The 27,294-nt window shown below is 47.1% G+C and overlaps 1 protein-coding gene across 2 annotated transcripts in view; it reads left to right on the plus strand.

Annotated features, from left to right (window-relative positions):
- The window catches only part of CCS (copper chaperone for superoxide dismutase), a 259,850-nt gene extending 234,004 nt beyond the window's left edge, over positions 1 to 25,846 (plus strand). For both annotated transcript variants that reach the window (XM_040328802.1, XM_040328801.1), the window contains exons 7-8: positions 12,955 to 13,058; positions 25,633 to 25,846. In XM_040328802.1, the coding sequence (XP_040184736.1) occupies positions 12,955 to 13,058; positions 25,633 to 25,780 (252 nt within the window). In that variant the 3' untranslated portion in view covers positions 25,781 to 25,846. The remainder of the gene's footprint in view (positions 1 to 12,954; positions 13,059 to 25,632) is intronic.
- Positions 25,847 to 27,294: the final 1,448 nt, after the last annotated feature.

Below are 27,294 nucleotides of genomic sequence, written 5' to 3' on the forward strand. Positions count from 1 at the left end.
CTGTGCGAGCTTGGTCCGAATGCGATGCGTGAAATCGCATCCCACCGACATCGCACTGAGATAAAATTTTTTTTTTTTTTTTTTTTTTACTTTCTCTCATTTCATTAACCACTAACTTACTGGGCACATATACCCCTTCCTGACCAGGTGAAATTTCAGCTTGTGGCACTGCGTCACTTTAACTGACAATTGCGCGGTCGTGCAACGTGGCTCCCAAACAAAATTGACGTCCTTTTTTCCCCACAAATAGAGCTTTCTTTTGGTGGTATTTGATCGCCTCTGCGTTTTTTTATTTTTTGCGCTATAAACAAAAATAGAGCGACAATTTTGAAAAAAAAAAACAAACCAATTTTTTTTAAAAAACATTTTTTTTCTCAGTCTAGATCAGGGGTCCTCAAACTTTTTAAACAGGGGGCCAGTTCACGGTCCCTCAGACTGTTGGGGGGCCGGACTATAGTTTAAAAAAAATATGAACCTATGCACACATCTTATTTGAAGTACAAAAAAAACAGGAAAAAACAATACAATATTTAAAATAAAGAACAATTTTAATCAACATAAACTTATTAGTATTTCACAGATTCCCCTCATCACAGAACCCCCCTATCACAGACCCCCTTATCAGGGAACCCCCCCATCACCGATTCCTCTCCATTACAGATCCCCCCATCAAAGATTCCCCCGTATTAGGTCCCCCCATCACAAAGCCCCCCAACACAAACTTCTCTCCGAGCCCCCAATAACAGGCCCCCCCCATCACACAGACCCCTAACACAAAGGGAGGGGAGAGGATAGGACAGAGAAGGAGCAGTCAGGTGGAGGGTAGGACAGAGTGGGAGCAGCCAGATGAAGGGGAGGACAGGGTGGATGCAGCCAGGTGGAGGGGAGGACAGGGTGGATGCAGCCAGGTGGAGGGGAGGACAGGGTGGGAGCAGCCAGGTGGAGGGTAGAATAGATTTGGAGCAGCCAGGTGGAGGGTAGGTCAGAGTGGGAGCAGCCAGATGAAGGGGAGGACAGGGTGGATGCAGCCAGGTGGAGGGGAGGACAGGGTGGATGCAGCCAGGTGGAGGGGAGGACAGGGTGGGAGCAGCCAGGTGGAGGGTAGAATAGAGCTGGAGCAGCCAGGTGGAAGGAAGGACAGGGTGGATGCAGCTAGGTGGAGGGTAGAAAAGAGTTGAAGCAGCCAGGTGGAAGGTAGAATAGAGTTGGAGCAGCCAGGTGGAGGATAGAATAGAGTTGGAGCAGCCAGGTGGAGGATAGAATAGAGTTGGAGCAGCCAGGTGAAGTGGAGGACAGAGTGGGAGCAGCCAGGTGGAGGGTAGAATAGAGTTGGAGCAGCCAGGTGGAGGGTAGAACAGAGTGGGATCAGCCAGGTGGAGGGTAGAACAGAGTGGGAGCAGCCAGGTGGAGGGTAGAACAGAGTGGGAGCAGCCAGGTGGAGGGTAGAACAGAGTGGGAGCAGCCAGGTGGAGGGTAGAACAGAGTGGGAGCAGCCAGGTGGAGGGTAGAACAGAGTGGGAGCAGCCAGGTGGAGGGTAGAACAGAGTGGTAGCAGCCAGGTGTAGGGTAGAACAGAGTGGTAGCAGCCAGGTGGAGGGTAGAACAGAGTTGGAGCAGCCAGGTGGAGGATAGAATAGAGTTGGAGCAGCCAGGTGGAGGGCAGAATAGAGTTGGAGCAGCCAGGTGGAGGGTAGAACAGAGTGGGAGCAGCCAGGTGGAGGGTAGAACAGAGTGGTAGCAGCCAGGTGGAGGGTAGAACAGAGTGGTAGCAGCCAGGTGGAGGGTAGAACAGAGTGGGAGCATCCAGGTGGAGGGTAGAACAGAGTGGGAGCATCCAGGTGGAGGGTAGAATAGAGTTGGAGCAGCCAGGTGGAGGGTAGAACAGAATGGGAACAGCCAGGTGGAGGGTAGAACAGAGTGGTAGCAGCCAGGTGGAGGGTAGAACAGAGTGGTAGCAGCCAGGTGGAGGGTAGAATAGAGTTGGAGCAGCCAGGTGGAGGGTAGAACAGAATGGGAACAGCCAGGTGGAGTGGAGGACAGGGTGGATGCAGTCAGGTGAAAGAAAGGACAGGGTGGATGCAGTCAGGTGGAGGGTAGAATAGAGTGGGAGCAGCCAGGTGGAAGGTAGAACAGAGTGGGAGCAGCCAGGTGGAAGGTAGAACAGAGTGGGAGCAGCCAGGTGGAGTGGAGGACAGGGTGGATGCACTCAGGTGGAAGGTAGAACAGAGTGGGAGCAGCCAGGTGGAGGGTAGAACAGGGTGGGAGCAGCCAGATAGATGGGAGGTAAGTTCTTACCTTGGAGGGTAATAAAAGAATCACTGGCTCCCTCCACTCGATAGCCTCATGGCATTTCTTCTCCTCTCTTCCTATTCCCCCTTCCGCTCGGCATGTTGGGGGCTGAACTCCTCTCAGGGAATCATCATGGGGCCTGCTGGTATCCAGGACTACTATTCCCATAATGCTCTAGTTTCCCAGCTATTGGCTCTGAATGTAGCCAATAGGAGCAGGCATTGCCAGGTGAATGCTCTGCTCAAGGAGAGGGAGGGGTGTAATTCCCCCGCTGCTGCGGCTCTGCCTGTGTCCCTTCTCAGAAACTGTCAGTTTCATCGCCACTGCCCTGTCACTAGTTTCAGTCCACGGGCCGGGTAAATCACACTGGCGGGCCGGATACGGCCCGCGGGCCGTAGTTTGAGGACCCCTGGTCTAGATGATACGTATTCTACTACATATTTTTGGTAAAAAAAAAAAAAAAACAAGAAGCGTCTGGTTTGCGCAAAAGTTATTGCGCTTACAAAATAGGGGACAGAATTATTATTATTTTTTATTATTTTTTTTTACTACTAATGGCGGCGATCAGCATTTTTTTCGTGACTGCGACATTATGGCAGAGACATCGGACACTTTTGACAAATTTTTGGCGCCATTCACATTTATACAGCGATCAGTGCTATAAATATGCACTAATTACTGTATAAATGTGACTGGCAGGGAAGGGGTTAACACTAGGGGGTGAGGAAGGGGTTAAATGTGTACCCTGAATTGTGTTCTAACTGTGTGTGGAGGGGGGTGACTGGGGGAGGTGACCGATCTGTGTCCCTATGTACAAGGGACACAGATCGGTCTTCTCTCTCCCCTGACAGGACATGGATCTCTGTGTTTACACACAGAGCTCCACGTCTTGTCCCTGTAGCCGGCGATCCCGAGTGCCTGGCGGACATCAAAGCTGCCAGGCACACGCATCGGCATCTCAGCGATGCGGCGAGCACGCCGCGGCCGGACGCGCGAGCGCCCTCGCCGCTAACTGCGCGCGCAGGCCGTATAAACACGGCCAGTCAGAAAAGTAGAACCACCCTGCGGCCGTATAAAGTCGTACGGCCGTCGGGTAGTGGTTAATGACAATTTCATATTTTCCCCCATTATTGGAAACTTACAATCCTTATATATATATTTTTTAATTTATTGGAATTATTTGGGGGATTTATTAAGGGCTTGGACAATGGGTGTCAGACAGGTTGTATGATTGCTCAACCCCCCCCCCCCCCCAATCAACCCTGCCATTTGAAGGGATTTGTACCTGTCACAACTAACGGCGGATTCCTATTCATTAAATTCATTTAAAGTCATAAATACAATTATTACAGACTAAATATTATTTTAATGGAATGCAATATTTAGTCTGTAATAATTTTATTTGTGACTTTAAATATGTATTTAATGAATTATAAACTTTTTTACAAGTATATATATTTCTTTCTTTTATATATGCCTGTTCCCCTACCTCCATTTTTTGTTCTTTTCTCTCTTTTTTCTCTCTATTTATTTATTGAATGAATTAAATATGGTATTTATATTTCTCTATCAACACATTTTCTGTTTCTAGAGTATATACAATATGTCATTGTGCCACTTCCAAAGGCCCTGACGAAGCGGAAATCCGCAAAACGCGTAGGCCATATTTTTCATAAATGCTTAGGAATCGCACATCCTGAACTTCAAATGCTCAAAACTGTAACTTGATTTTATTTTATATTTTGAATCCTTTTGATATCAGTTAAATAAAAGTTGTTTATTTTATATCTGTGGTATTACTATATTTATTTACTCCTCTGAGGCACATACAAAGTCCCACCCCGCTCAACCCTTTTTCTTGACACGTAGTCGCATATTCTTGGGGGTGGTAGGAGCCTCTTGGTATTTCCCACACACCCCAACCCCTACACACATTGCTGAGCTCAGTCTTGGCAATGGTTAATATGCCGCTTTCAATACCTACAGCCAGATGCTAAATAGACCAGTCTTGAGAATGCCTGTTGCCAGCACACAGCTTACATGCCCTTGTAAAAGTGTGTGTCAGCCACCGCTTTACTGTGACAGCTGAGCTTTTAAATAACAAGCCTGCCGGTCCGCGCTTTAGGATGCATGCACGCCGGTGGCGCAGAGTCCCACCCCCCGCTTGTGACATCTTATTCACTAAAGAAAGGAGACAGGCTCTTGCTCGTGGCGCACGGCAGTCCACTACGGGAGACGCGGTGCGGGGAGGGGGGAAAGAAGGCTGCATAGAAATCCCCATACATTCTTGATCGCCCAGCGCCCCCCCCCCCCCCATTTTCAAGTAGCTGACAACAGGGGAGACAGAACTTTCTCAACAAGAGCTGCTGATACCCATAGGTAAGAGTGCGGCTGTTAACACCCAGGAATGAAACCCAGGATTTTTCTTAACTTACCATTCCCGCCGCTGGGTACTGCTGGAATATCGCAGCGACCCAATCTTCACCCATCACAGCGGGTTGGTGCCATGCCAGACCTTCAAGGATGGGGTCCCCTCTGTACGTAGGGTCCAATGCCTTGGACCTGTATAGCGCCCTGCCAGAGAAAACCTGTGGTATAGCAATGTGACCAAGGTGCAGGATCCAGGGCCCAGCTCACCTGAGAGAAACGTTACAGGCAAAACCTTGTTCTTCCATACTGCGGCTTGGGTACCATCCACTTTTGTCTTTGTTTTTTAGACTTTTGGAATGGATCCGATTTCTTCATCGTACATCACAGGACACAGTGTCTTATTCATTACTAAGTGGGTTATATTCCACCTTCAGGTGCTGGACACTGGTGTAATCAATTAGAACAGGAAGTTCCCTCCCTATATAACCCCTCCCATACTGGGAGCACCTCAGTTTTTTCACCAGTGTCTAAGGTGTTGGTCACAAGTGAACATGTGCTCCGAGGAGCTCCACTGGAGGGATCCATGCTGCATATCCAAGCCTCCATAAAATCCGGATCCGTCCAAGGTGCTTCATAGCCAAAGTGGACGGTACCCGGGCCTCGGTACGAAGAACAAGGTTTTGCCTATAATGCTTCTCTCTGAGAGCTGGACCCTGGGTTCCAGTACATTGGTCGATGCCTAGGACCAAATGTTTTTTTCTGTTGCCAGGGTGCTATATAGCTCCAGGGGAGAGGCTTACCTGCTATGGACCCCGGTCACTGAAGGTCTGAGACGAAGCCCACGGTGAGGGGTGAAGGCTGGGCCTCTTGCTTTGCAATACCCTGCAGCGTGGAAAGGTAAGAGGAGGTACCTACGGGATTTGGTCCGACAGTAGGTCTCCCATTGGGGATTTTGGGTATCGCCTATCTATGCATGGGCAACTTAACCACTATGTCTTTTGAGACAGGATGGCTCTGGCACCCATATACCTTCCCTAGCTGGTCCTAGTCCTCTCCTGAAGGGGCTATTGGGTCTTGTCTATAATACAGGTGTGCCTGGGCAAAGAATCCACTATGTCTGTTGAGACAGGATGGCTGTAGTACCCATAGCTCTCCCCTGGAGAGGGCTGGATTGTCATGAGTAGCTGCATGTCTTATCTGTTTTCCACCGCTAAAGTCAGTAAAAAGACATACCTGGTGTTTCGCTTACCATGCTTTTCAGGAAGCTCAAGGTTGGCTGATCTATGGTGCGGCTTACTTCCTCCGCTTCAGGCTCGGCCACGATGGGGGGGGGTCCCTCGTAGTCTGGGTCCACAGCGATCCTTGGGGAATCCCTCTCTCCCCCCGCCTCCACCATTCCCTGCAAGGGGGGGCGCGCTTTATAGGCGGGGGGACGATGTGGTTGCCGCTGGCGCACGCTCGCCGGCTCATGGTGCAGGTTTAGGGCTGGCCCTTCAAAAAGGCTCAGACGTCAGAGCTCTGCAAGCCAGGGGGACACAGTAGCTTGGGCACGTAAGCACCTTGTTCGGATTGAATACAGACTCATCTAAGACACCTACTCTGCATGTAGCTGTGCAGATTAGCAGGCATTATTTTGCTAGACTAATTTCTGCTGTTGATGCACCAGGGTTAAGTTCCTCTGCTTTTGCTTAGAACTTTTTGTCTCCCCGTAAAAGAGGGTTCAGGGTTAGGAATATAAAGGGAATCGCCATCTGAATCTGGGGGCCCTTTATCATGCTTGCATGATATTATCCTCCCCTGTAGAGACTTAAGACAGCTCACAGAATGAGCTATCAGCCCTGTCAGACGTTGCAGCCTCCCCCAACATTGCAGTCCCTCTGCATATGTTTTGTGGCATTGCATTTATGGGTCTTAAGAGTTTAACTGCTATATCCGCAGCATCCTCACAAGCAGAAAACAGGGGCCCGGATTCAGATAGCACTTATGCCGGCCTATCTATGCGCCGTACCCACAGAACCACATACCCACAGAACCAGATACGCCTCAAAATAGGCTTCTTCCTACCGGCGTAACTTTTCTAAATATGCGTAGGCGCATATTTACGCTGGACGGATCTGGCGCGCCCATGGATTTTGTATTCAAATATGCAAATGAGGGAGATACGCCGATTCAGAAAAGTACGTTTGGCCGGCTAAGGCTACGCCCGGTGCGCGTAACTGGAAATTCCGGCGCAAAGTTACCCCTCATAAAGCAGGGGTAACTTTGCACCAGACTTGCACAGGTCAGCTGGAGAGCAGCTACAGCAGCACCGTTGCAGACGACCTGAGCAACCACACTTGCAGGACAACACATCTGTATGCCAACATGCCAGGGGCAGCATTGGTCATAGCACTACTGCGTCGACGGGCACGTAGGAGTGCACGGGAGAGGATATTCTGCACGCGCATTGACGTCTTTGGCATGGGTGATTTGGAGGTGTATCGCATCTTCAGATTCAGCCCTGAAGCCATCCTGGATTTAGCCACAACCCTGCAGGATGACATCACCAGCAAGACACACTGCGTACATGCAGTGCAGCCATTGGTAAAGGTACTGGCAACACTGCATTTCCTCGCCAGTGGATCTTTTCAAAGAACAAGTGGAGTAGTGGCTGGTTTGTCACAATCCACCATGAGCAGATTTGTGCACCAGGTTATCCCCGCAATCCTTGGACGCATGTCCCACCACTTCATCAAACCCACCCAGGAGCATCTGCGGCAGAAGGCAATGACAGATTTCTACAGAATTGCAGGATTCCCACGCACCGTGGGGGCCATTGATTGCACTCGTGTGGCACTACAGCCCCCCCCCGTGACACAGAGCATATATACTGCAATCGGAAGCACTGGCATTCCATCAACGTACAGGTGATAGCCGATGCCCAATGCATCATATGGCACGTCCGTGCCAAACACCCCGGGCCCAGCCACGACAGCTTCATATACCGTCAAAGCAACATCCCAACAGAATTTGAACAGAACATGTATGGGGACAGCTGGCTGGTTGGTGAGTGACATGTGTGTCAGGCATGAATGTCTGACCCCATGATGCAGACATCACAAGGGGCACATGCATGGCTAACATCCTCCTGTCTTTTCCCTTCCAGGTGACGCTGCATATGCACTTGGACCCCATCTCATGACTCCATTTCGGAACCCCCAAACCCCAGGAGAGAGAAGATACAATGCTGCACACGCACGTACCCGTGGAGTGGTGGAACGCACCTTTGGCCTCCTGAAGTCCTGTTTCCGATGCCTGGATAAGTCTGGGGGGACCCTGTTGTATTCCCCAAACTTTGCGTGCCAGATCATCGGTGCATGTTGCATTCTACACAACTACGCCATGAGAAAGGGCCTGGAGATTGGCATACGTGATGACCTGACCCCCGAACCACACAGTCCCCCCCTGCCCGTGGGTACCCTGTCTGCTGAGGGAAGAGCAGTCAGGAGATGCCTCGTGGTAGGCTTCTTTTCACGTTAAACACACACATTCATCATGGCACAAGGAGAATGCACGCATGCACACCACTGTGGTCCCTAGCACACACCCCACATCAAATTGGATTAGACCAAAGTACACCGCACGGTACTTGGGAGCTGCAACGCCACGCCAAGGCTCCAATTATGTTGCTGTACATTCATACACCATTCACACGTGTCGTGGGGATAACTTCTCCAACGACTGAGGGTGACAAACCTTACTGGCAGGAGTGTCGCCCCCCCACATTCACACACCATTCACACTGTAGCCTGCACTACTGACCGTTTGCAGGGATATAAAAATAAATAAAACTCATAACCTGAGTATAAAAATAAATAAAACTCATAACCTGAGTATAAAAATAAATAAAACTCATAACCTGAGTATCAAAGAAAATATAGAAAAAATCAACGGCTCTGTCGTGGGCTGCGTCTTGTCCCTAGGCTCCTGGGGCGCAGTTGCCTGGGGCGAGCCTCAGGTGGGGGGGCTGGTGGTGGAACCTCCCCCAGTCTCTCCCTGGCTGCCTTCCATTTCCACGGCTAGCCGGTGGAGGTATGAATTTGTCGCAGCCTGCATCCGCAGCCGGCGGGTTGTATTGCTGCGCTGCTGGCGCCATGTCAGCCTCCCCTCCTCACGGACAGCAGCTGCCAGGCTCCGGGCCTCAGAGACCAGGCCAGATGTTGTGGCCTGCAGGTCCACCAGACAGGACAGAAGGGCTGCCCCGTTCCCAACCACGTCCTGCAGGTTCTTGTTAATGTCCCAACTCTGGCCAGCCTGCTGGGTGATGGCCTCCTGCACTGCCACAGTGCAGGCAGCCTGGCTCTCGGCCGAGGAGACCAGGCTATCTGCGACCCTATGCAGATCACCCGCAAGACACTCAATATGGCGGGTCTGCCTTGTCTGGTCCCTTGCCAGATGGTCCTCAAACTCCTCAGGGACTCCACGCGTTTTTTTTGGTAGCCTTCCTAGGGGCCGGAGAGGCTTGAGGCCGGCTGGAGGGGAGGTCCCTTGATGGGGTATCTCTGGAGGGGATGGTGTCCCTTGATGGGGAATCCCTGGAGGGGATGGTGTCCCTTGATGGGGAATCCCTGGAGGGGATGATGTCCCTTGATGGGGAATCCCTGGAGGGGATGGTGTCCCTTGATGGGGAATCCCTGATAGGGATTGAGACCCGTGAGGGGCTATCCCTGATAGGGATTGAGACCCGTGAGGGGGTAACCCTGATAGGGTTTGAGACCCGTGAGGGGTTAACTCTCATGAGGGGGGGTTTGGGAGGGGCCAGGTATGGGGGGTCTCCTCCATCAGATACACGGCATCCTCTACCCCGACGTGCTCCTCCTCAACTTCCTCAAGCATTGAGGTAGGGGCACTCTCAACCATGGATGGGGTGGGTCGCCCTGCAGCCGATGACGGCCCAGCTCCATCCTGCACATCTGTGGATGACACAAAACATTCACATGTTGGTGGACCCACACACTTGTCACATGTTCCCTTCCCCCCCCCACACATGCTACACACCAGAAAGAAGATAAAACACACTTACCTGTCCTCAAAGGCTGATCCCCAGAATCGAAGCCCTCCAGGCCCTCCACCAGCTCCCTATCCAGGAACCTGGCCACGACCATGTCCTCTGGCGTCAGGGTGATCCTTGTGGCTGGTCCTCCACCTGTGCCACTGGCATGCTTCTTCATCGCCACTAATTTGTCTTGAACCGGTCATTAATCCTTTTGCGGATATGCTTCGGCTCCCTCTCCGCCACACCGAGAGCATTAACCTGTGTGGTTAGCTCCGCATAGATGCGGTTTTTGTCCGCTCTGCCAGTGTTGCCACTCTGTGGCCCATAGAGGCGGGCACCATGTTGGGAGAGCCAATCTATAATAACAGCCTTCTCCTCTGGGCTGAAATTTGACATCCTCCGGTCACCTGAAAACTCTGGTGCAGCCATACTTCCCCCAAAAATCAAGATGCAAAAGACCTAGCAGTAACAAAAAATGCTTGGGTACTTTTGCACTTGACGGACGCATGTCTGGGCGTATTTATGCACTGGGCGTAGGCAGTGGGCCGGCGTATCTTACGCGGGGTGCAGTTGTGCGCATGCGCAGATGGGGGCAGACAGTCTGGCGACGTCACAACGCATGCGCCGTTTAAGATACGCCCGGCGTATCTCTCTGCGACATGGTCGGACCATCATTTGCATGGGGTGACGCCCACTTACAGTTACGCCGTCGAAAATACGACCCGCTGGTGCATCTTGGTGAGTAATATCTTTCTGAATACAGTACATGCCTCTCCGCGCTGGTCCGGCGTAGCGGAAATAAGATGCGCTACGCCGGCGTAAAGATGCGCCATTGTATCTGAATCTCCCCCATGGTGTGTCTCTTTCCCTGGTCTAAATTCTCAAAACAGAGGGATTGAAAGACCTGAGGATGAAGGTTCACTGTCAGAGGACAGGTAACAGGTGAGCCTAGTGAGGAGAAGCTATCAGAAGCCCCACTAGCTCTGGTTGCAGCTGCAGTCTTTTCAGAGAATCAAGCTGCATATAACTTCTCTCAGCCTAAGATGGCCAGAGCCTCTGTCTCCTTAAGGTCCTCATCCTGGTGTTGGCTTCAGGCGATTCGCTGGAGCCGTCAACAATTGTGTCTGGGAGGTTGACCTCTACACCCCGATTTTTTTTCTGACCAGATGTCTCAGAAACGGTACCCTGTACATAAAGGGTATTGACGTCTAGGTTCAACAAGAAATTGAACAGCCTTGTGTCAAGGACAAAGGATCCACCCGCATGCGGGACAGATGTGTTAAGTGATCCTGGCGGACCAGTTATCTCTGGTTTATGACTTCGTAGCTTCCATGCTACATCAGAGGAGAACAGAAGCTGGCCTAATTGCTCCGGCATAGCCCATGCGACCTTGCTGTGCAGAGACAGCAGAGCTGATAGTAGAGGACCCAGGGTCCCTTACAGCTTGTTCAGGCCTGCTTTGCAGGGTTACATTCTGTCTTGCATACATGGGTATTAATGATCTGGCCGTCATAGCATTCTTGAGGATCGGGGCGTTCAGAATCAACGGCAGTTACCTTGATTCATACAGGACAGCTGGCCTCCAGGACCAGATATCCTAGGATCTGGAAGGCCCATGTTCCTGGGGTGAAACCAAGGGGTGGCATCCTTGGTAGTATGTCATAGGTAAAATGTTTGCCTTCTTGCATTAGAAAGGAGATGGAGCTAGCCTTAAGTTCCATCAAGGATCCGATCTCGGCCTTGTCAATATTTTCAGAGATCGATTGTGTCACACTCTGGATCTGTTTCGTTATACAAGGGGTGGCGTGTATAAGTACACCAGTTAGGTCGCCCTTGTGTTCGGAGGATTGGATCTAGTTTTGACAGCTTACAGGGTCAGCACTTTGGGCTGATGCACCATAATTCCCTTCATCCTTCTAAGGAGGAAATTGGTGTTCTTGGTTGCGGTTGCATCCGCATGAGAGTATTGGCAACTTTCCTTGTATAGAGCCATACTTAATTATTTTTTACAAGAAGGGTAACCTTATTTACTAGAAGGATCTAGTGTTCATTTGAATCAAGATATTTTTGCCTTCCTTTTTTTTCAAGACATTGGTCCGCGGAAGGAAAGGTTATTGCTTTTCTCTCAATAGAGTTGAGAGCAGTTAAAAATCTATCTGATCGTTTTCAGATATAGAAACCTAATGGGTTGTTTGCTGCCAGAAGACCCTAAATGTGGGCAGGCAGTGTTCAGATCAGCTAATAAAATAGCTACACGCTCTCTCGTTAGAGTAAGAGAGGTCAAGACCTGCTCGGATACGGAAAACTGATGATGTTGCGCTACCAGGCAGGCAGCGTCTAAATCAAATGTTGATTCATCAGGTTATTTTTCAGGCTTGTGGTTAAAGAGAGGGCTCCCTCTGTTTCTTTTGGGGTGCACCCTACCAGGATAGTAAGCACTTCATGCGGGGTGCATTACCAAGCCTTTATAACTCAGATTTGCCAGGCCGCAACTTGGTCGTTTGTGTTTACATTCACTAATCCCTATCAGAGGAACGTAAGACGGCAGGAGGATGCAGCTTTTTTCCCGACACAGTAGGCTGCAGGCAGTATTAGAGGTCCTCATGTCTGATGGCAGTCTGCGTTGTTGGTGTCTCTGTGTCCCGTGATGTAGGATAAAGAAAATAGGATTTTTATAACCGCTTACCTGTAAAATCCTTTTCTTGGAGTACATCGGGGGACACAGAGTTCCCGCCCCTCTTGTTTGGGGATATTGGGACACTTATTTGCTTTGCTACAAAAACTGAGGTGCTCCCAGTATGGGAGGGGTTATATAGGGAGGAAACTTCCTGTTCTAATTGATTACACCAGTGTCCAGCACCTGAAGGTAGAATATAACCCACTTAGTAATGACTAAGACTCTGTGTCCCGTGATGTACTCCAAGAAAAGGATTTTACAGGTAAGCTGTTATAAAAATTCTATTATCGTAGCCCCCTGACCTTTCCAGGCCATCCAGGGAGCATAACATTTTAACTGTGACCAACACCTTTAGACACTGGTGGAAAAAAACGCAGGTACTCCCTGTATGGGAGGGGTTATATAGGAGGGGGGACTTCCTGTCTTGATTATGCCAGTGTCAATCACCTGAAGGCGTATAACCCATATAGTAATTACTATGGTGCTCTGTGTCCCGTGATGTACGATAAAGAAATCCTATTTTTTACTTTTATGAGAAATAGAAATCCTTTGCATGAATGTTCTCTTTATCTTTATTTCATAGGTTTGGGATGTTATTGGACGTTCTTTATTGATAGATGAAGGTGAAGACGATCTTGGATGTGGAAATCATCCTTCTTCTAAAATTACAGGCAACTCAGGCAAAGGGTAAGATATTTAACATTAAAGCGCCTCCCACTTCAACATGCTTTTTGATGTGTTTTTGATGCTTCAGTGATGTTTCTGGGCAAATGCCTGTTATGTGTATTGATTTTCTATTTGTTTAAAATGGGCCCAGTAGAACCCCAGCTTACTATAGTACCCCCATTCAGCAGATCCCCAGCTCATTAGTACCCCCACTCAGCAGATCCCCCAGCTTTTTAGTTTAGCCTATCCCCTACTCAGTAATACCCCCAGCTCTGCTGTTGCACCACTCAGTAGTACCCCTTTGCTGATCCTCACTCAGTAGTAACCACTAGCTCTACTGTTCGCCACTCAGTAGTAAGCTCCAGCTCTGCTGATCCCCTGCTCAGTAGTAACCCCCGGCTCTGCGGATCTCCTGCTTGATAGTAACCACCAGCTCTGCAAAGCTAACTCTAAACAAAAGTCCTTCAAAAGCTGCAGGTGCCGTTAGCGAATGTTATTGATTTTTATGGAGGATTTGGAGATGCTTTGAAGCACGAAGAAAGCAACATGGGGTATTTTTGTGTAGCGCCCCCTTACTTTCAGTATGGGCACTACCTTAAAGTTAATGGGGAATGAGAGCGTTATTTTGCTCCCATTCACAATTTGTTAAATTTGGGCTGCTGTCATTCCTGAACTGTCCTGTAGGTCAGTCTGCGCACCATTAGACGAGTTTTCCCTCGCGGGGCATGCTGGGGGAGAGTATATCTGTGGCAGACGCCATTTTCTCTGTGTTCTTCGCGGGTTCCAGGTGCGGCACCCACCTTTAGGGTGTGCGCATCCAATGGACCCCGGCGATATGGCCTACCAGGCCGGGGTAGCATGCTACGCGGAGCTCCATGTTGCTGAAAGGGGGCCTAGTGACTTACTGGGTCCCCAGCTTTATTAAAGAGATCCCAAGCTATGTGCTGTGCGGTGGGTGATCGGCTCAGGGAAAACCCAAAGGCAGGTTGTCTGAGGGGCTGAACGAACCATCGGGGATCTGGTGACCGGGACATTGACAGGTACACTTCAACTGTCACCCGGTGACCCTAACTTAGCCTACTGGGAGGATTCGCTCAATCCATTTAGCTCATTCAAGTACTAGGCCTGTGGCAGAGGTCCCTAAAGCCAGGTCTGTGGCAGAGACCTGTTCCTCCCAGCAATCCTTAAGTGGCGCTTTAGCTGCCAGGCTCGTGGCAGGAGTCTGTCCGGAGGCACTTCACCCACTCTGGCTGGAGTGGCGACGAACTGTGTTAACTCTGAAAGCAGGACTGCTTACTTTTCATCCAGAAGCCTGATACTGCAAAGTTCCTTTACCTCATCAGCCTTTCCTGTCTACCTCTAATTGATGTTGGTCGTGTTGGGCCGAGAAATAAAGCATTTAGAAAACCTTAATTTGCTGACTGGACATTCGCTCACTAATCTACTCATCAACTTCACCCTCAGACAACGATAAGAGGTAACTTAATACGCCGATTCCAAAACAACCAGCGGCTCCTGAGGGGGTAGCGCTACATTTGAAACAAAACAAATGCAACGTGTGAATGGGACTAAGTTTAATATTTTATTTAGTAACCGGTGCTTTGATTGGCATTCAGAGTGTTTTAAAAAAGCGTGTCCAATGCCACATTTTGAAGCAAGTGTAAATGAGACCTAACAGCATCAAAATCAAGATTCATAAAGTCAAACTTTTAAAGTGATACTAAAGCTAAAAACTTTTTTTTTTACCATCATGCATTCATTTCATTAAGGTTAAAAAACCTTTTTCTATTTCTATGCCCCCCACCCCTCCTCCTCTCTGTATAAAGAGAACGAGGAGAGAATAGATCCAGCACTGTGCACAGCTGCATCTCTTCTCCCCTCTATTCCTCTTCACACAGCAGTCAATCAAATGCAGTGAGGAGGAAGTGGGGGCTGGGGCTAAGTTCTGCTGTGTAATAAAGCTCCATAGACACACAACTCGGGAGCACACAGACACTGGGGCTGATTTACTATTATCAATGCGCTGCGCCGGTTAATGGCTTAATTAGTGCACTAGGTGAAGCCTTAATTAGACGCATTAACCGGCTTGGCAGCGGGCGCAATGCAAGTAATATGTAAAGCCGCCGCCGAACTCCCTATAGAAGTCTATGGGAGAAATAAAAAGTTTTCATTTTAAAGGTTAATATGCAAGTTTTGTCCTAAAAAGTGTTTGGGGACCTGAGCCTGCCCCAATGCTTTTTTTATTTTTTAAAATCTGTTTTTTCGGGAGCAGTGAATTTTATAATGCTTAAAGTGCAACAATAAAAGTGAAATATTCCTTTAAATTTCGTACCTAGGGGGGTGTGTAAAGTCAGCATGTGAAATAGCGCATGTTTCCCGTACTTAGAACTGTCCCTGCAAAAAATTACATTCTGAAGGAAAAAAAGACATTTAAAATTCACTCGCGGCTATAATGAATTGTCGGCTCCCGGCAATTCTGAGAGGATTCATTCATAAAATAAAAAAATAAAACCGTGGGGGTCCCCCCAAATTCAATTACCAGACCCTTCAGGTCTGGTATGGATATTAAGGGGAACCCCGCCGTAAAAAAAAATGACGTGGGGTTCCCCCCAAATATCCATACCAGGCCCTTCAGGTCTGGTGTGGATTTTAAGGGGAACTCCACCCCAAATAAAAAAAAATGATGTGGAGTCCCCCCAAAAATCCACACCAGACCCTTATCCGAGCACGTTAACCTGGCCGGCCGCAGAAAAGAGGGGTGGACAAAGTGCGGCCCCCCCTCTCCTGAACCATACCAGGCCACATGCCCTCAACATAGGGAGGATGTCCCCATGTTCATGGGGACAAGGGCCTCATCCCCACAACCCTTGCCCCCGGTTGTAGGGGTCTGCGGGCAGGGGGCTTATCGATATCTGGAAGACCCCTTTAACAAAGGGGACCCCCAGATCCTGCCCCCTCCCCCCTGTGTGAAATGGTAATGGGGTACATTGTACCTCTACCATTTCACCCAAAAAAGTGTCAAAAGTGTTAAAAATGACAGTAGCCGGTTTTTGACAATTCCTTTATTAATATCTTCTTTCCGCGCTTCTTCTTCTTCTTCTTTTTCTTTTCTTCTTTCATTCGGGTTTCTTCCCCTGCTTCTTTCTTGGGACTTCTCGTCCGCATCTTGCCCGGCGTCTTCTTCCATCTTCTCCTTCCGTCGGCCTGGTATGGATATTTAGGGGGAACCCCACATCATTTTTTTTTACGGCGGGGTTCCCCTTAATATCCACACCAGATCTGAAGGGCCTGGTAATTGAATTTGGGGGGACCCCCACGTTTATTTTTTAATGAGCAATGACTGTATTCTTTATAGCTATGATTACTTTTAAATCACTTTTTTTTTCACTTCAGAAATGATATCTTGTACAGGAACAGTTCTAAGCCCCCCCGTATGAAATTTAAAGAAATATTTCACTTTTCTTGTTTCACTTTTACCACTTCCATACCGCGCCTTTTCTGGCACTTCTCTCCTTCATGTAAAAATTATATTTTGTTCCTGGGAAATTACTCAGGACCCCCAAACATTATATATATATTTTTAGCAGACACCCTAGGGAATAAAGTGGCGGTAATTTTTTATTTTATTTCCAACGGTATTTGCGCAATAATTTTTCAAACGCCTTTTTTTTTTTGGCCCCCAAAAAAAACGGTTTTATGAATTAAAAAATAACAAAGCAGTAAAGTTAGCCCAATTTTTAGGGACAATGTGAAAGATGATGTTACACCGAGTAAATAGATACCTAACTTGTCACGCTTTAATATTGCACATACTCATGGAATGGCGCCAAACTTCGGGACTTAACAATCTCCATGGGCGACGCTTGAATTTTTTTTACAGGTTACCAGTTCAGAGTTACAGAGGAGGTCTAGTGCTAAAATGATTGCTCTCGCTCTAACGCACGCGTCAATACCTCACATGTGTGGTTTGAACGGTGTTTACATATGTGGGCGGGACTTACATGCGCGTTTGCTTCTGAGTGCGAGCTACTAGGGACAGGGGCGTTTCATTTTTTTTTTTTTACGTAATATTTTTCTCTTTGCACTTTTTTGTCCCTTTTTTTTTGGATCACTTTTATTCCTATTACAAGGAATGTAAACATCCCTTGTAATAGGACTGGTGTGTGACAGGTCCTCTTTATGGAGAGAGGTGGGGTCAATAAGACCCCACATCTGTCCTCCAGGCTGGAAAGCATGAGATCGGAAAAAAAAACACTGATCTCATCCTTTCAGCCGCAATAATGTTCGTTCAGCACAGTGGTGTAGTGGATAGTACTTTCACCTAGCAGCAAAAAGGGTCGCTGGTTCGAATCCCACCCGTGACACCATCTGCCTGGAGTTTGCATGTTCTCCCTGTGCCTGCGTGGGTTTCCTTCCACAATCTAAAAACATGCTGTAAATCGGATCCCTAATATGCAGTAGTATATTTAGGTTTTGTGCTGCCCTAGGCCTGACTAAACTTGTGCACCTCCTAATAGAAAAATAACCCACACTTCCTTTTTAGTACCCGCCCAGAAATTTTCAGGGACACACACACACACACACACTAGTTCTGAGAGAGGGGGAGGGGGGTCACTGGATTCCCTTAATTTGCATCGTTTTTCTCTCACTTTCTGTTTGGCTATGGGGCAGGAAGTGAAGGTAAATCTCCCCAATTGGACAGGGATGGTACAAAATAAACTGACAGGGGCTATAACCCTCCCTCCCTCCATCCAAAATGAAAGAAAAAAAGTGTTGATTATAGTTCTACTTTATGCACAAATTTCTGATAATTTTATTGAGAGGACTAAGAAAATATAACCATGCCAATAGGCCAGGATACAGCATTGCTAATATGTATGAATGTGTGTTAGGGACCCCCACAAACACCACCCAATGTTAAATAAAAATGTTTCTTAATTTGCAAATAAGTATCATCTGCTCATTTTTTGGGGATGTCTGCACCCCTGATAGGGTGAAGACACCTCACAAATGTTGTCACTTTCTAATTCAAATTCATTCACTTCCTGTCACATAGCCAAACAGGAAGTGAGGGTAAAACCAATCGAAATAGTTTCCCATTATGTAAATTGCACTCTAGCATTTTGCTGTGTACACCCCAAAGTATTAGGGATCTTGGACTTTGGGGTCCATTTCCTAAAGGCAAATCCACTTTGCACTACAAGTGGACAAGCAAGGAAGAAAAAAAAAAACTTTGCTTCTACAGGATTGGATGTTAAAACCATCAGTGCTTCCCCTCAGATTTTCAGCGACTACGCTTCTACTGCAGAATGGCTTTGCCTTTACTAAACCCCAAACGAAATAATCATTTGGGGTGTACACAGCAGTGCTGGAGTGCAATTTGCTTAATGGGGACACTAGTTAGATTGACCTGTGTCCCCAAGAAAAGACATTGATGGGGTTTTAACCTCACTTCTTGTTCAGCTGTGTGACAGGAAGTGAAGCCAACTCACTTGGCTTCCCTCAAACACCCACAATTAGAATAGGATTGCCTTGCGCTAGATTTAAGCACAGTGCTGTAAATCAGCACTTTAAGCCTGTCCGCCAATACACCCCCCCACCCCCCAACTAGGGTTGCCACCTCATCCCTTTAAAACAGAACACATATGAATTACACAGGTTCTGTGGCTGATTAAGGTGGTAATTGAACTCAAGTGGAGCCTTATCTAAATTAAATTAGCCTCAGAACCTGTGTAATTCATATGTGTTCTGTTTTAAAGGGATGAGGTGGCAACCCTACCCCCAACAGGCCATGTTTGCAGGTTTTCCTTCATCTTGCTCATGTGCTTTAAAAGACAGTCTGGACAGCAATTCTTGATAAGATAAATCCACAAAACATGTCCTGTCAGGGGTACTTGACTGAGGCTGAGGCCCACTGCAGTAAAAAGGAAATAATACTTACCGCGCTGTATTTTTCCTTTCCTGGTGAATAAACATGACAGCAAACATTTCATGCATACACACCAGGAAAAAAACTTCCAGACAAACTGATTGTTGTAACCAATCAGCCCTAATTCAGCTGCAGCTGTCAAAATCTGTAGCATGAAAAAGTAACAAAAAACAAACTTCAAAATTTGAAAGTAATTTTATTGGTCAACAAAACAAGGAAAGCAAAAAAAATAAAAAAATAAAAATAAACAGGTTAATTTGAGACATTAAACAGAATATGGTTTATGCTTTGGAAAAAACACAATAGAGACACATACACAGGAATGAAACATTAGTCACAAAATCTTGAGAAATATTTTGCAAAATAATGCAGCACAAATATATCAAAGTGAGTGAACGCCGTAAAAAATATAAACATACATTGACAAAAAAAAACCTTGATCAAAAACATATCTTTTTGCAAAGACATTCTTGCCAGCCCCCACACACACAACCTGCCCTCTTTCAGGGCAGCTAGCAAATGCTATAAACACGCTTTATATAACATAGGCTTGTGTGTTAATGACGCAATTGAAAACACATGGACAAAGTTCAGTCTTTACATTGGGTGCGCTTGTTACACCTGTTAACTATCTCCTTAAATTACTAACCCAAAAAACACGCTCTATGAGACACAAAAAGCAACATCAAAAAGTCCCTGGGCATGCTCAGTTCACCAGAAATCCAGAGGCAGAAGCATGAACAAAGCTGCAATCGCGGCTGAAAGCATGACATCTGTGTTTATTTTTTTCCCGATCACATGCTTTCCAGCCTGAAGGACAGATGTGAGGTCTTATTGAATTATTACGTAAAAAAATAATAATAATTAAAACGCCCCTGTCCCTAGTAGCTCGCACTCAGAAGCGAACATGCTTGTAAGTCCCGCCCACATATGTAAACGCCATTCAAACCACACATGTGAGGTATTGACGCGTGCATTAGAGTGAGAGCAATACTTTTAGCACTAGACCTCCTCTGTAAATCTAAACTGTTAACCTGTAAAAAAAAAACAAGCATCGCCTATGGAGATTTGAAAGTCCTGAAGTTTGGCGCCATTCCATGTGTGTGCAATATTAAAGCGTGTCAAGTTAGGTATCTATTTACTCGGTGTAACATCATCTTTCACATTATCACCAAAAATTGGGCTAACTTTATTGTTTTGTTATTTTTTAACCACTTGCTGGTCAATGACCAGGCCACTTTTTGCGATTCGGCACTGCGTCGTTTTAACTGACAATTGCGCGGTCGTGCGACGTGGCACCCAAACAAAATTGATGTCCTTTTTTTCCCACAAATAGAGCTTTCTTTTGGTGGTATTTGATCACCTTTTTATTTTTTGCGCTATAAACACACAACTCCCGGTTCTCGCTCTGGGACCAGGGGCGAGCGGGGACGCTGAAAGGGAACTCCACACCAATTTTTTTAAAAAAAAGGGCGTGGGTTCCCCTGAAGTGGCACATCGTGCCCTTCGGCTTGGTCTGGATCATAAGGGGTTAACTTACGCTGAAAAAAACAGCGTGGGGTTCCCCCAAAATCCAGACCAAACCCTTATCCAAGCACACAGCCTGGCCGGACAGGAATGGGGGTGGGGACGAGCGAGCGCCCCTCCTGAGTCGTACCAGACTGCATGCCCTTAACATGAGGGAGTGTGTGCTTTGGGGCAGTGCCCCCCCACCCCAAAGCACTCTTGTCCCCATGTCGATAGGGACAAGGGCCTCTTCCCGACAGCCCTTGCCGTTGGTTGTCGGGGTATGCGGGCGGGGGCTTATCAGAATCTGGGAGCCCCCTTCAATAAGGTGGCCCCCAGATGCCGGCCCCCCACCCTATGTGAATGAGTATGGGGTACATCGTACCCCTACCCATTCACCTGGTGGAAAAATGTAAAGTAAAAAAAAACACCACACAGATTGTTAAAATAATTTATTAGTTATTAGGTGATGCCAGCCTGCGACCCCAACCTTTGTGACATCACATTCCCAGGGCATGATGGGAATGTGATGTCACAAAGGTTGGGGTCGCAGGGTGGCATCACCCGGTGACCACGCCCTATGCCTATATAAGTCGACGCAGTCCGCTCAGACGCCATTACAGCGGCAGAGCTCATCGTGTCAACATCTAATGGAACAGAAGAAGGAAGAAGATAGCGGAATAAAACCCTGGGCTCCGCGGAGGAGACAGGCAGAAGAGGGAACAGAGAAGAAAGCGGAAAGAAGCCCTGGCCCCCCTGGAGGAGATGGGCAGAAGAAGGAACAGAGAAGAAAGCGAAAAGAAGCCCTGGGCTCCGCGGAGGAGACAGGCAGAAGAGGGAACAGAGAACACAGCGGAGAGAAGCCCTGGCCCCCGGCAGAAAACGGCGAAGCCCGGATGCCCCCCTGAATCAAAAAGAGCTTAAAGGGGGTGGGGGGCCCCGGCAGAAGACGGCGGAGAATCCCGGGGGGTGGCGCCCCCCCCCGGCAGAAAACTACGAAGCCCGGGGCCCCGGCGGAAGAGAGAACACCAGGCCTACACCCTCCTTGTAAAAGAGCTTAAAGAAGAAAGGGGGGGCCCCAGCAGAAGACCCCCCAGCTGACTAATAAATTATTTTAAAAATCTGTGTGGTGTTTTTTTTAACTTTACAATTTTACCCCAGGTGAATGGGTAGGGGTACAATTTACCCCATACTCATTCACATAGGGTGGGGGGCTGGGCTCTGGGGGCCTCCTTATTGAAGGGGGCTCCCAGATTTTGATAAGCTTCCGCCCGCATACCCCGACAGCCAACGGCAAGGGTTGTCGGGAAGAGGCCCTTGTCCCTATCGACATGGGGACAAGAGTCCTTTGGGGTGGGGGGGCAGTGCCCCCCTGCCCCAAAACACACACTCCCCCATTTTGAGGGCATGCGGTCTGGTACGGCTCAGGAGGGGGGGGGCGCTCGCTCGTCCCCACCCCCAATTCCTGTCCGGCCAGACTGCGTGCTTGGATAAGGGTTTGGTCTGGATCTTGGGGGAACCCCACGCTGTTTTTTTCAGCATAGGTTAACCCCTTATAATCCAGACCAAGCCGAAGGGCCTGATGTGCCACTGCAGGGGAACCCATGCCGGTTTTTTGTTTGAAATTTGGCGCGGAGTTCCCCTTCATGGTCAGCGCAACTGAAAACAGTTCGGCCTTTCACGTGCGCCGACTCATGCCGTGCAAATACAGCTACGCCGCTTGGAATTTACCAAGATTTTCCCGGCGTAGTGAGACGACGTGCGTGAAAGGACGTAATTGCCCCGCACGCATGCGCAGAATGCAAAAAAAACTCCCGGAGGTTTATTCCTACTTGCGGCGTACGGCGCTCAATTTCACAAAAAACACTTTCACTTTCAATTCGGCCCGGGAAACTTAAACAAACACATGTCACTACACTTCCCCACTACACCCCACACCCCCTCCCCTAATAAATTCCCGCGCAAACTCCTATTTACATTTCTAAATGCCGTACGCCAGGTCCATAGAGGCGCACCATGCGCCCTCTCCTGGGCGCACTAGGCATTATAGTAAATAAAGAAATACGCTGTTCTGGCAGCGTATTTCTTTAGTAAATGACAAAACGGCTTTTACTCCTGTCTTTGCTCCATGAGTCATGGAGCAAAGGCTTGGTAAATCAGCCCCACTGTGTACCTCCATATCAAACGTCTTTGCTATGGGGACACACGAAAATGAGAAACCAGGGGCACTGTCGGAGGACCCGAGAAGAAGAGGATCGGAGCTGCTCTGTGCAATACCACTGCACAGAGTAGGTGAGTATAATAAAAAGTTTTTTTTTTGTTACTTTGGCAACTGTGACAGGAAGTCAGGTAAATCTGTGGGTGTTGTCACAGATGGGAGATACATTTCTGCCTTGTTTAGACAATACACCAATTGTATTAGGCGTCGGCTGCAGAAGTAGCCAGAAAAGGTTTAAGGGCGTTTGAAAACTGAGGCAATTAAGGCCTCTATAAGTAATCCAGAAGATTACCACTGATTGCTGCACCCTGAGGCTTTGTGAGTAAGGAGAGCAGTAGCTGAAAGTCTTCTGAGGAGGTGAGGTGGTGATTGATTTTTCTGTGTGATAAAAATCAAAAGACTATTGTTTTTCTGCTGTATGACCAGCAGTGTCTGCCCAGCACTAGGCTGTGCCAGACTCCCTAGATAGGTTCCTGTGTGGTGAAGGTAGACAACCCAAGTGGCCAGGGTTTATTTTGTGTTTGATTTTGTTTATGCTGTTTGGATGCTTGCACTTGTTTCCAGCAAGATGGAAGAATAAACCAAATCTTTGTTTTTCAACCGTCTTCGACTGCCTTTCTGTATAAATTCAGTGTGTAGTGAACCCATCCAGGGCGTCACACACCCAGCTACCGAGCTAACCCCTTACACAATATTTAAATATTGACAGGGGTATATGCAGGTAAAGGACCTGGCCCCTTTTTGCGATTCGGCACTGCGTCGCTTTAACTGACAATTGTGCGACGTGGTTCCCAAACAAAATTGGCGTCCATTTTTCCCCACAAATAGAGCTTTCTTTTGGTGGTATTTGATTACCTCTGCAGTTTTTATTTTTTGTGCTATAAACAAAAATAGAGCGACAATTTTTAAAAAAATGCAATATTTTTAACTTTTTGCTATAATAAATATCCCCCAAAAATATATATAAAAAAAACTTTTTTTCCCTTAGTTTAGGCCGATACGTATTCTTCTACCTATTTTTGGTAAAAAAAAATTGCAATAAGCCTTTATCGATTAGTTTGCGCAAAATTTATAGCGTTTACAAAATAGGGGATAGTTTTATTGCATTTTTATAAAAAAAAATTTACTACTAATGGCGGCGATCAGCGATTTTTTTCATGACTGCGACATTATGGAGGACACATCGGACAATTTTGACAAATTTTTGGGACCATTGTCATTTTCACAGCAAAAAGTGCTATAAAAATGCATTGTTTACTGTGAAAATTACAATTGCAGTTTGGGAGTCTACCACTAGGGGGCACTCAAGGGGTTAAGTGTGACCTCATATGTGTTTCTAACTGTAAGGGGCGGGGCTGGATGTGTGACGTCATTGGTCGCCTTTCCATATATCAGGGAACGGACGATCAATGACCGTGCCACTGTGAAGAACGGGGAAGGTGTGTTTACACACATCTCTCCCCGTTCTTCAGCTCCTGTGACCGATCGCGGGACTCCGGCAGCGATCGGGTCCCGCGGTCACGGAGTGGCCGCAGGACCGGACCGCGACCCATGGCTGGGCACTTAAAGCTGGGCACCTGTCCACATGGTGACACCGTATTTAGAGGACAGGATGATTCAGCAAAGTACAGAACATATTTACCACTTAATCACTTGAGTAGCTCAGTGTACATTCCAAAGAAGACAACAGGAAGGTAGGTTTATTTTATTGCAGAAGAGACATTGCATGTCTCTTCTTCAATAAAGAACTTACCTACTTAGTTACATTTACGGTATGGTATTCCATGAAGCCTTTCAATATATAGGCTTCGATCAATATACTGCAACATGGAACAATTTATACCTCTGTTAACTTCTTAAATTGCAGGGATTTGAGTATTGTCAGACTCAAGATGCCATTATGCTATACTCCTTATATCATAACATTCTAATTATGCATCACCATTTACAAGAGGAATTCAATCTTCCTAGACTAAACTTTTTCCAATATTTCTAGTTACATCACGTGTTGACTGTACAGTCTCGCAAGAATAATTAATATTGTGTTTCATTTGACTTCAACTGTTCAGACTAAATATGGTATGCCATGTAAAAATGTATGAGATGAAGAGAAACCCATTTTCTTAAGAAATGTAAAAAAAATGTACGTTTTCTATACATTTTATGCATGGAATCTTAATTGTGGGTAAATTGCCTTTTGAATTACCTAACAGAGGCTTATCTAGTGGGCAGTTTTGAATGAAAACAAATTTCCTTGATGGTCAGATGGTTAATTTAGAAACCTAAATTGACTTAAAGCGGGGGTTCACCCTTAGAGGGCACTTTTCCCCCTTCGCTTCCTGCTCGTTATTACTAGGGGAATCGGCAATTTATTTTAAAATAGGTGCAGTACTTACCCGTTTACGAGACGCATCCTCTCCGTCGCTTCCGGGTATGGGCTTCGGGAATGGGCGGTCCTTCTTGATTGACAGGTGTCCGAGAGGCTTCCGACGGTCGCATCCATCGCGTCACGATTTTCCGAAAGAAGCCGAACGTCGGTGCGCAGGCGCAGTATAGAGCCGCACCGACGTTCGGCTTCTTTCGGCTACGAGTGACGCGACGGATGCGACCGTCGGAAGCCTCTCGGAAGAATGTCAATCAAGAAGGAACGCCCGCTCCCGAAGACCCATACCCGGAAGCGACGGAAGAAGATACAGCTCGAAAACGGGTAAGTACTGCACCTATTTTAATATAAATAGCCGATTCCCCTAGACCGAACGAGCAGGAAGCTAAGGGGAGATTTTTTTTTTTTTTTTAAATGGGTGAACTCCCGCTTTAAGTCACATTTTTTCTTAATCTGTGTCCATAACCCTAACGCCTGTAATGATTTTTTTTTTTTTTTTATAAACTAGTTAAGCCAAAATTATGTTCCCTCTTGCTAACTAAAGTTTCATTTTTAATAGCTTGGCCTGTGGAATTATTGCCCGATCTGCTGGTCTTTTTGAGAATACAAAGAAAATGTGTTCATGTGATGGAGTTACTATCTGGGAAGAAAGAGACTATCCAGTTGCTGGACCAGGACGAAAAAAAGACACTCATGCTCATCTGTGAAAGCATCCGCCTTAAATTGGTAGCTTGCATTATATCATCCACAATAAATGTATATCTACAAAGGAATGGTTGATATGTACAATTTTTCCACTACTTTTGTCTTTTGAGGGATCTGTGTAAAATTGCCTGCAACATGCTTAAGAATGCTGCGACTTATATAGTTTTTATGTTAAAGTGTCATCATCAGCTAAAAAGGGCCAAAGAAAGCAAGCAGAGAGATGTTTAGCTGCTATACATTTCTGCTGCGAATGTAACCAGGCTCTAATGTTGGCCATACATGGAACAAATGTTATCTAGTACCTGATGAATCAGCCAAAATATGAGCCATGGATGACCCTGTTGATGCCCTCCCACTCAACATCCTTTAATGTGAAAATGGATGGACCAACTGCTCCAAAGTTTTACTTAATTAACAGATGTGTCTGCTGTGAGTGCTGTATTAACCTATATAGCATCAGCTATAGTTGGGCTGATCCCTGCTCAGCCATTCACATAAAGCCTTGTTTTTTTTATCATTGAGTACAAGGCTTTCTCTGATTGGCTGAGGTGGATATTGTAAGTAATCCACCTGCCTCTCCACCTCAGTCAATCAAAGAAAGACTTGTACTTGTTCAGAAAATACACAGTTTGAATGTGAATGGCTGAACAGAGTCCTTATTTATTTATTTTTTCTCTTCTGGAGTTAGGCTTTAATTTCACAAGCTGGTTGATTCTGAACACATGTATATGCATATGAATACAATCTTTTAAGTATGATCTAGGTTTTATTCTTAGAGATCTATTTAGACATGATTGTGTGTGATTCACACAACAAATGTTTGCTTGACCTTGACTTGTCTGTATTTTAAGCCTTTGACTTTCATTTGAAATGAGGATATACTCTATGGCAGGGGTGCCCAACCAGTGGCCCGGGGGCCTCCTTTTCTGGGATGATGGGTTGGCAAGCCCATATTGCAGGTTGACTACACGCCATGCCAGAGCATTAGTGTTGTGAATGAAGCCAGCAGTAAAGGAAGCAAGCAGCTGCGGAGCAGAGCCGCATAAGCCAATGCTTCCTGTATAGCACCGGCTCCTGTCATAGGTGGAATGATACCAAATGCACTCTGCTTGGGACAGCAAGTTCATTACTAAAATCAGTGTATATATGAACATATCTGTTCTGCAGTGGTTACTGGGCTGCTTTCAAACTGATCCGCAGGTGTAGTGCAGTGCACCTGCGGTTTACCTGCACTGAGCCATGGAATTCTGGTTTTATCTGTGGGTTTGGTGCACTTTCAGAACATGCACCACACCTGCAGAATATGATAGAATTCTATGGCAAAGTACAGCTAACCTGCAGGAAAGCCACATGTGCACTGCACTGTATCCATGGTGTGGGTAGATTGCAGACCATCAGTGTGAAAGTAGCCTTGGGCCCCTTTAACATGATCTGTCTGACCCACTCGGACCCTCCATTCACCTCATGTCCATTTACACCTTCCTACTTCAAATCCGATTAGCTAAAAAAACAGAAG

This window comes from Rana temporaria, chromosome 11 (genome assembly GCF_905171775.1).
Source record: "Rana temporaria chromosome 11, aRanTem1.1, whole genome shotgun sequence".
NCBI classification, from domain to species: domain Eukaryota; kingdom Metazoa; phylum Chordata; class Amphibia; order Anura; family Ranidae; genus Rana; species Rana temporaria.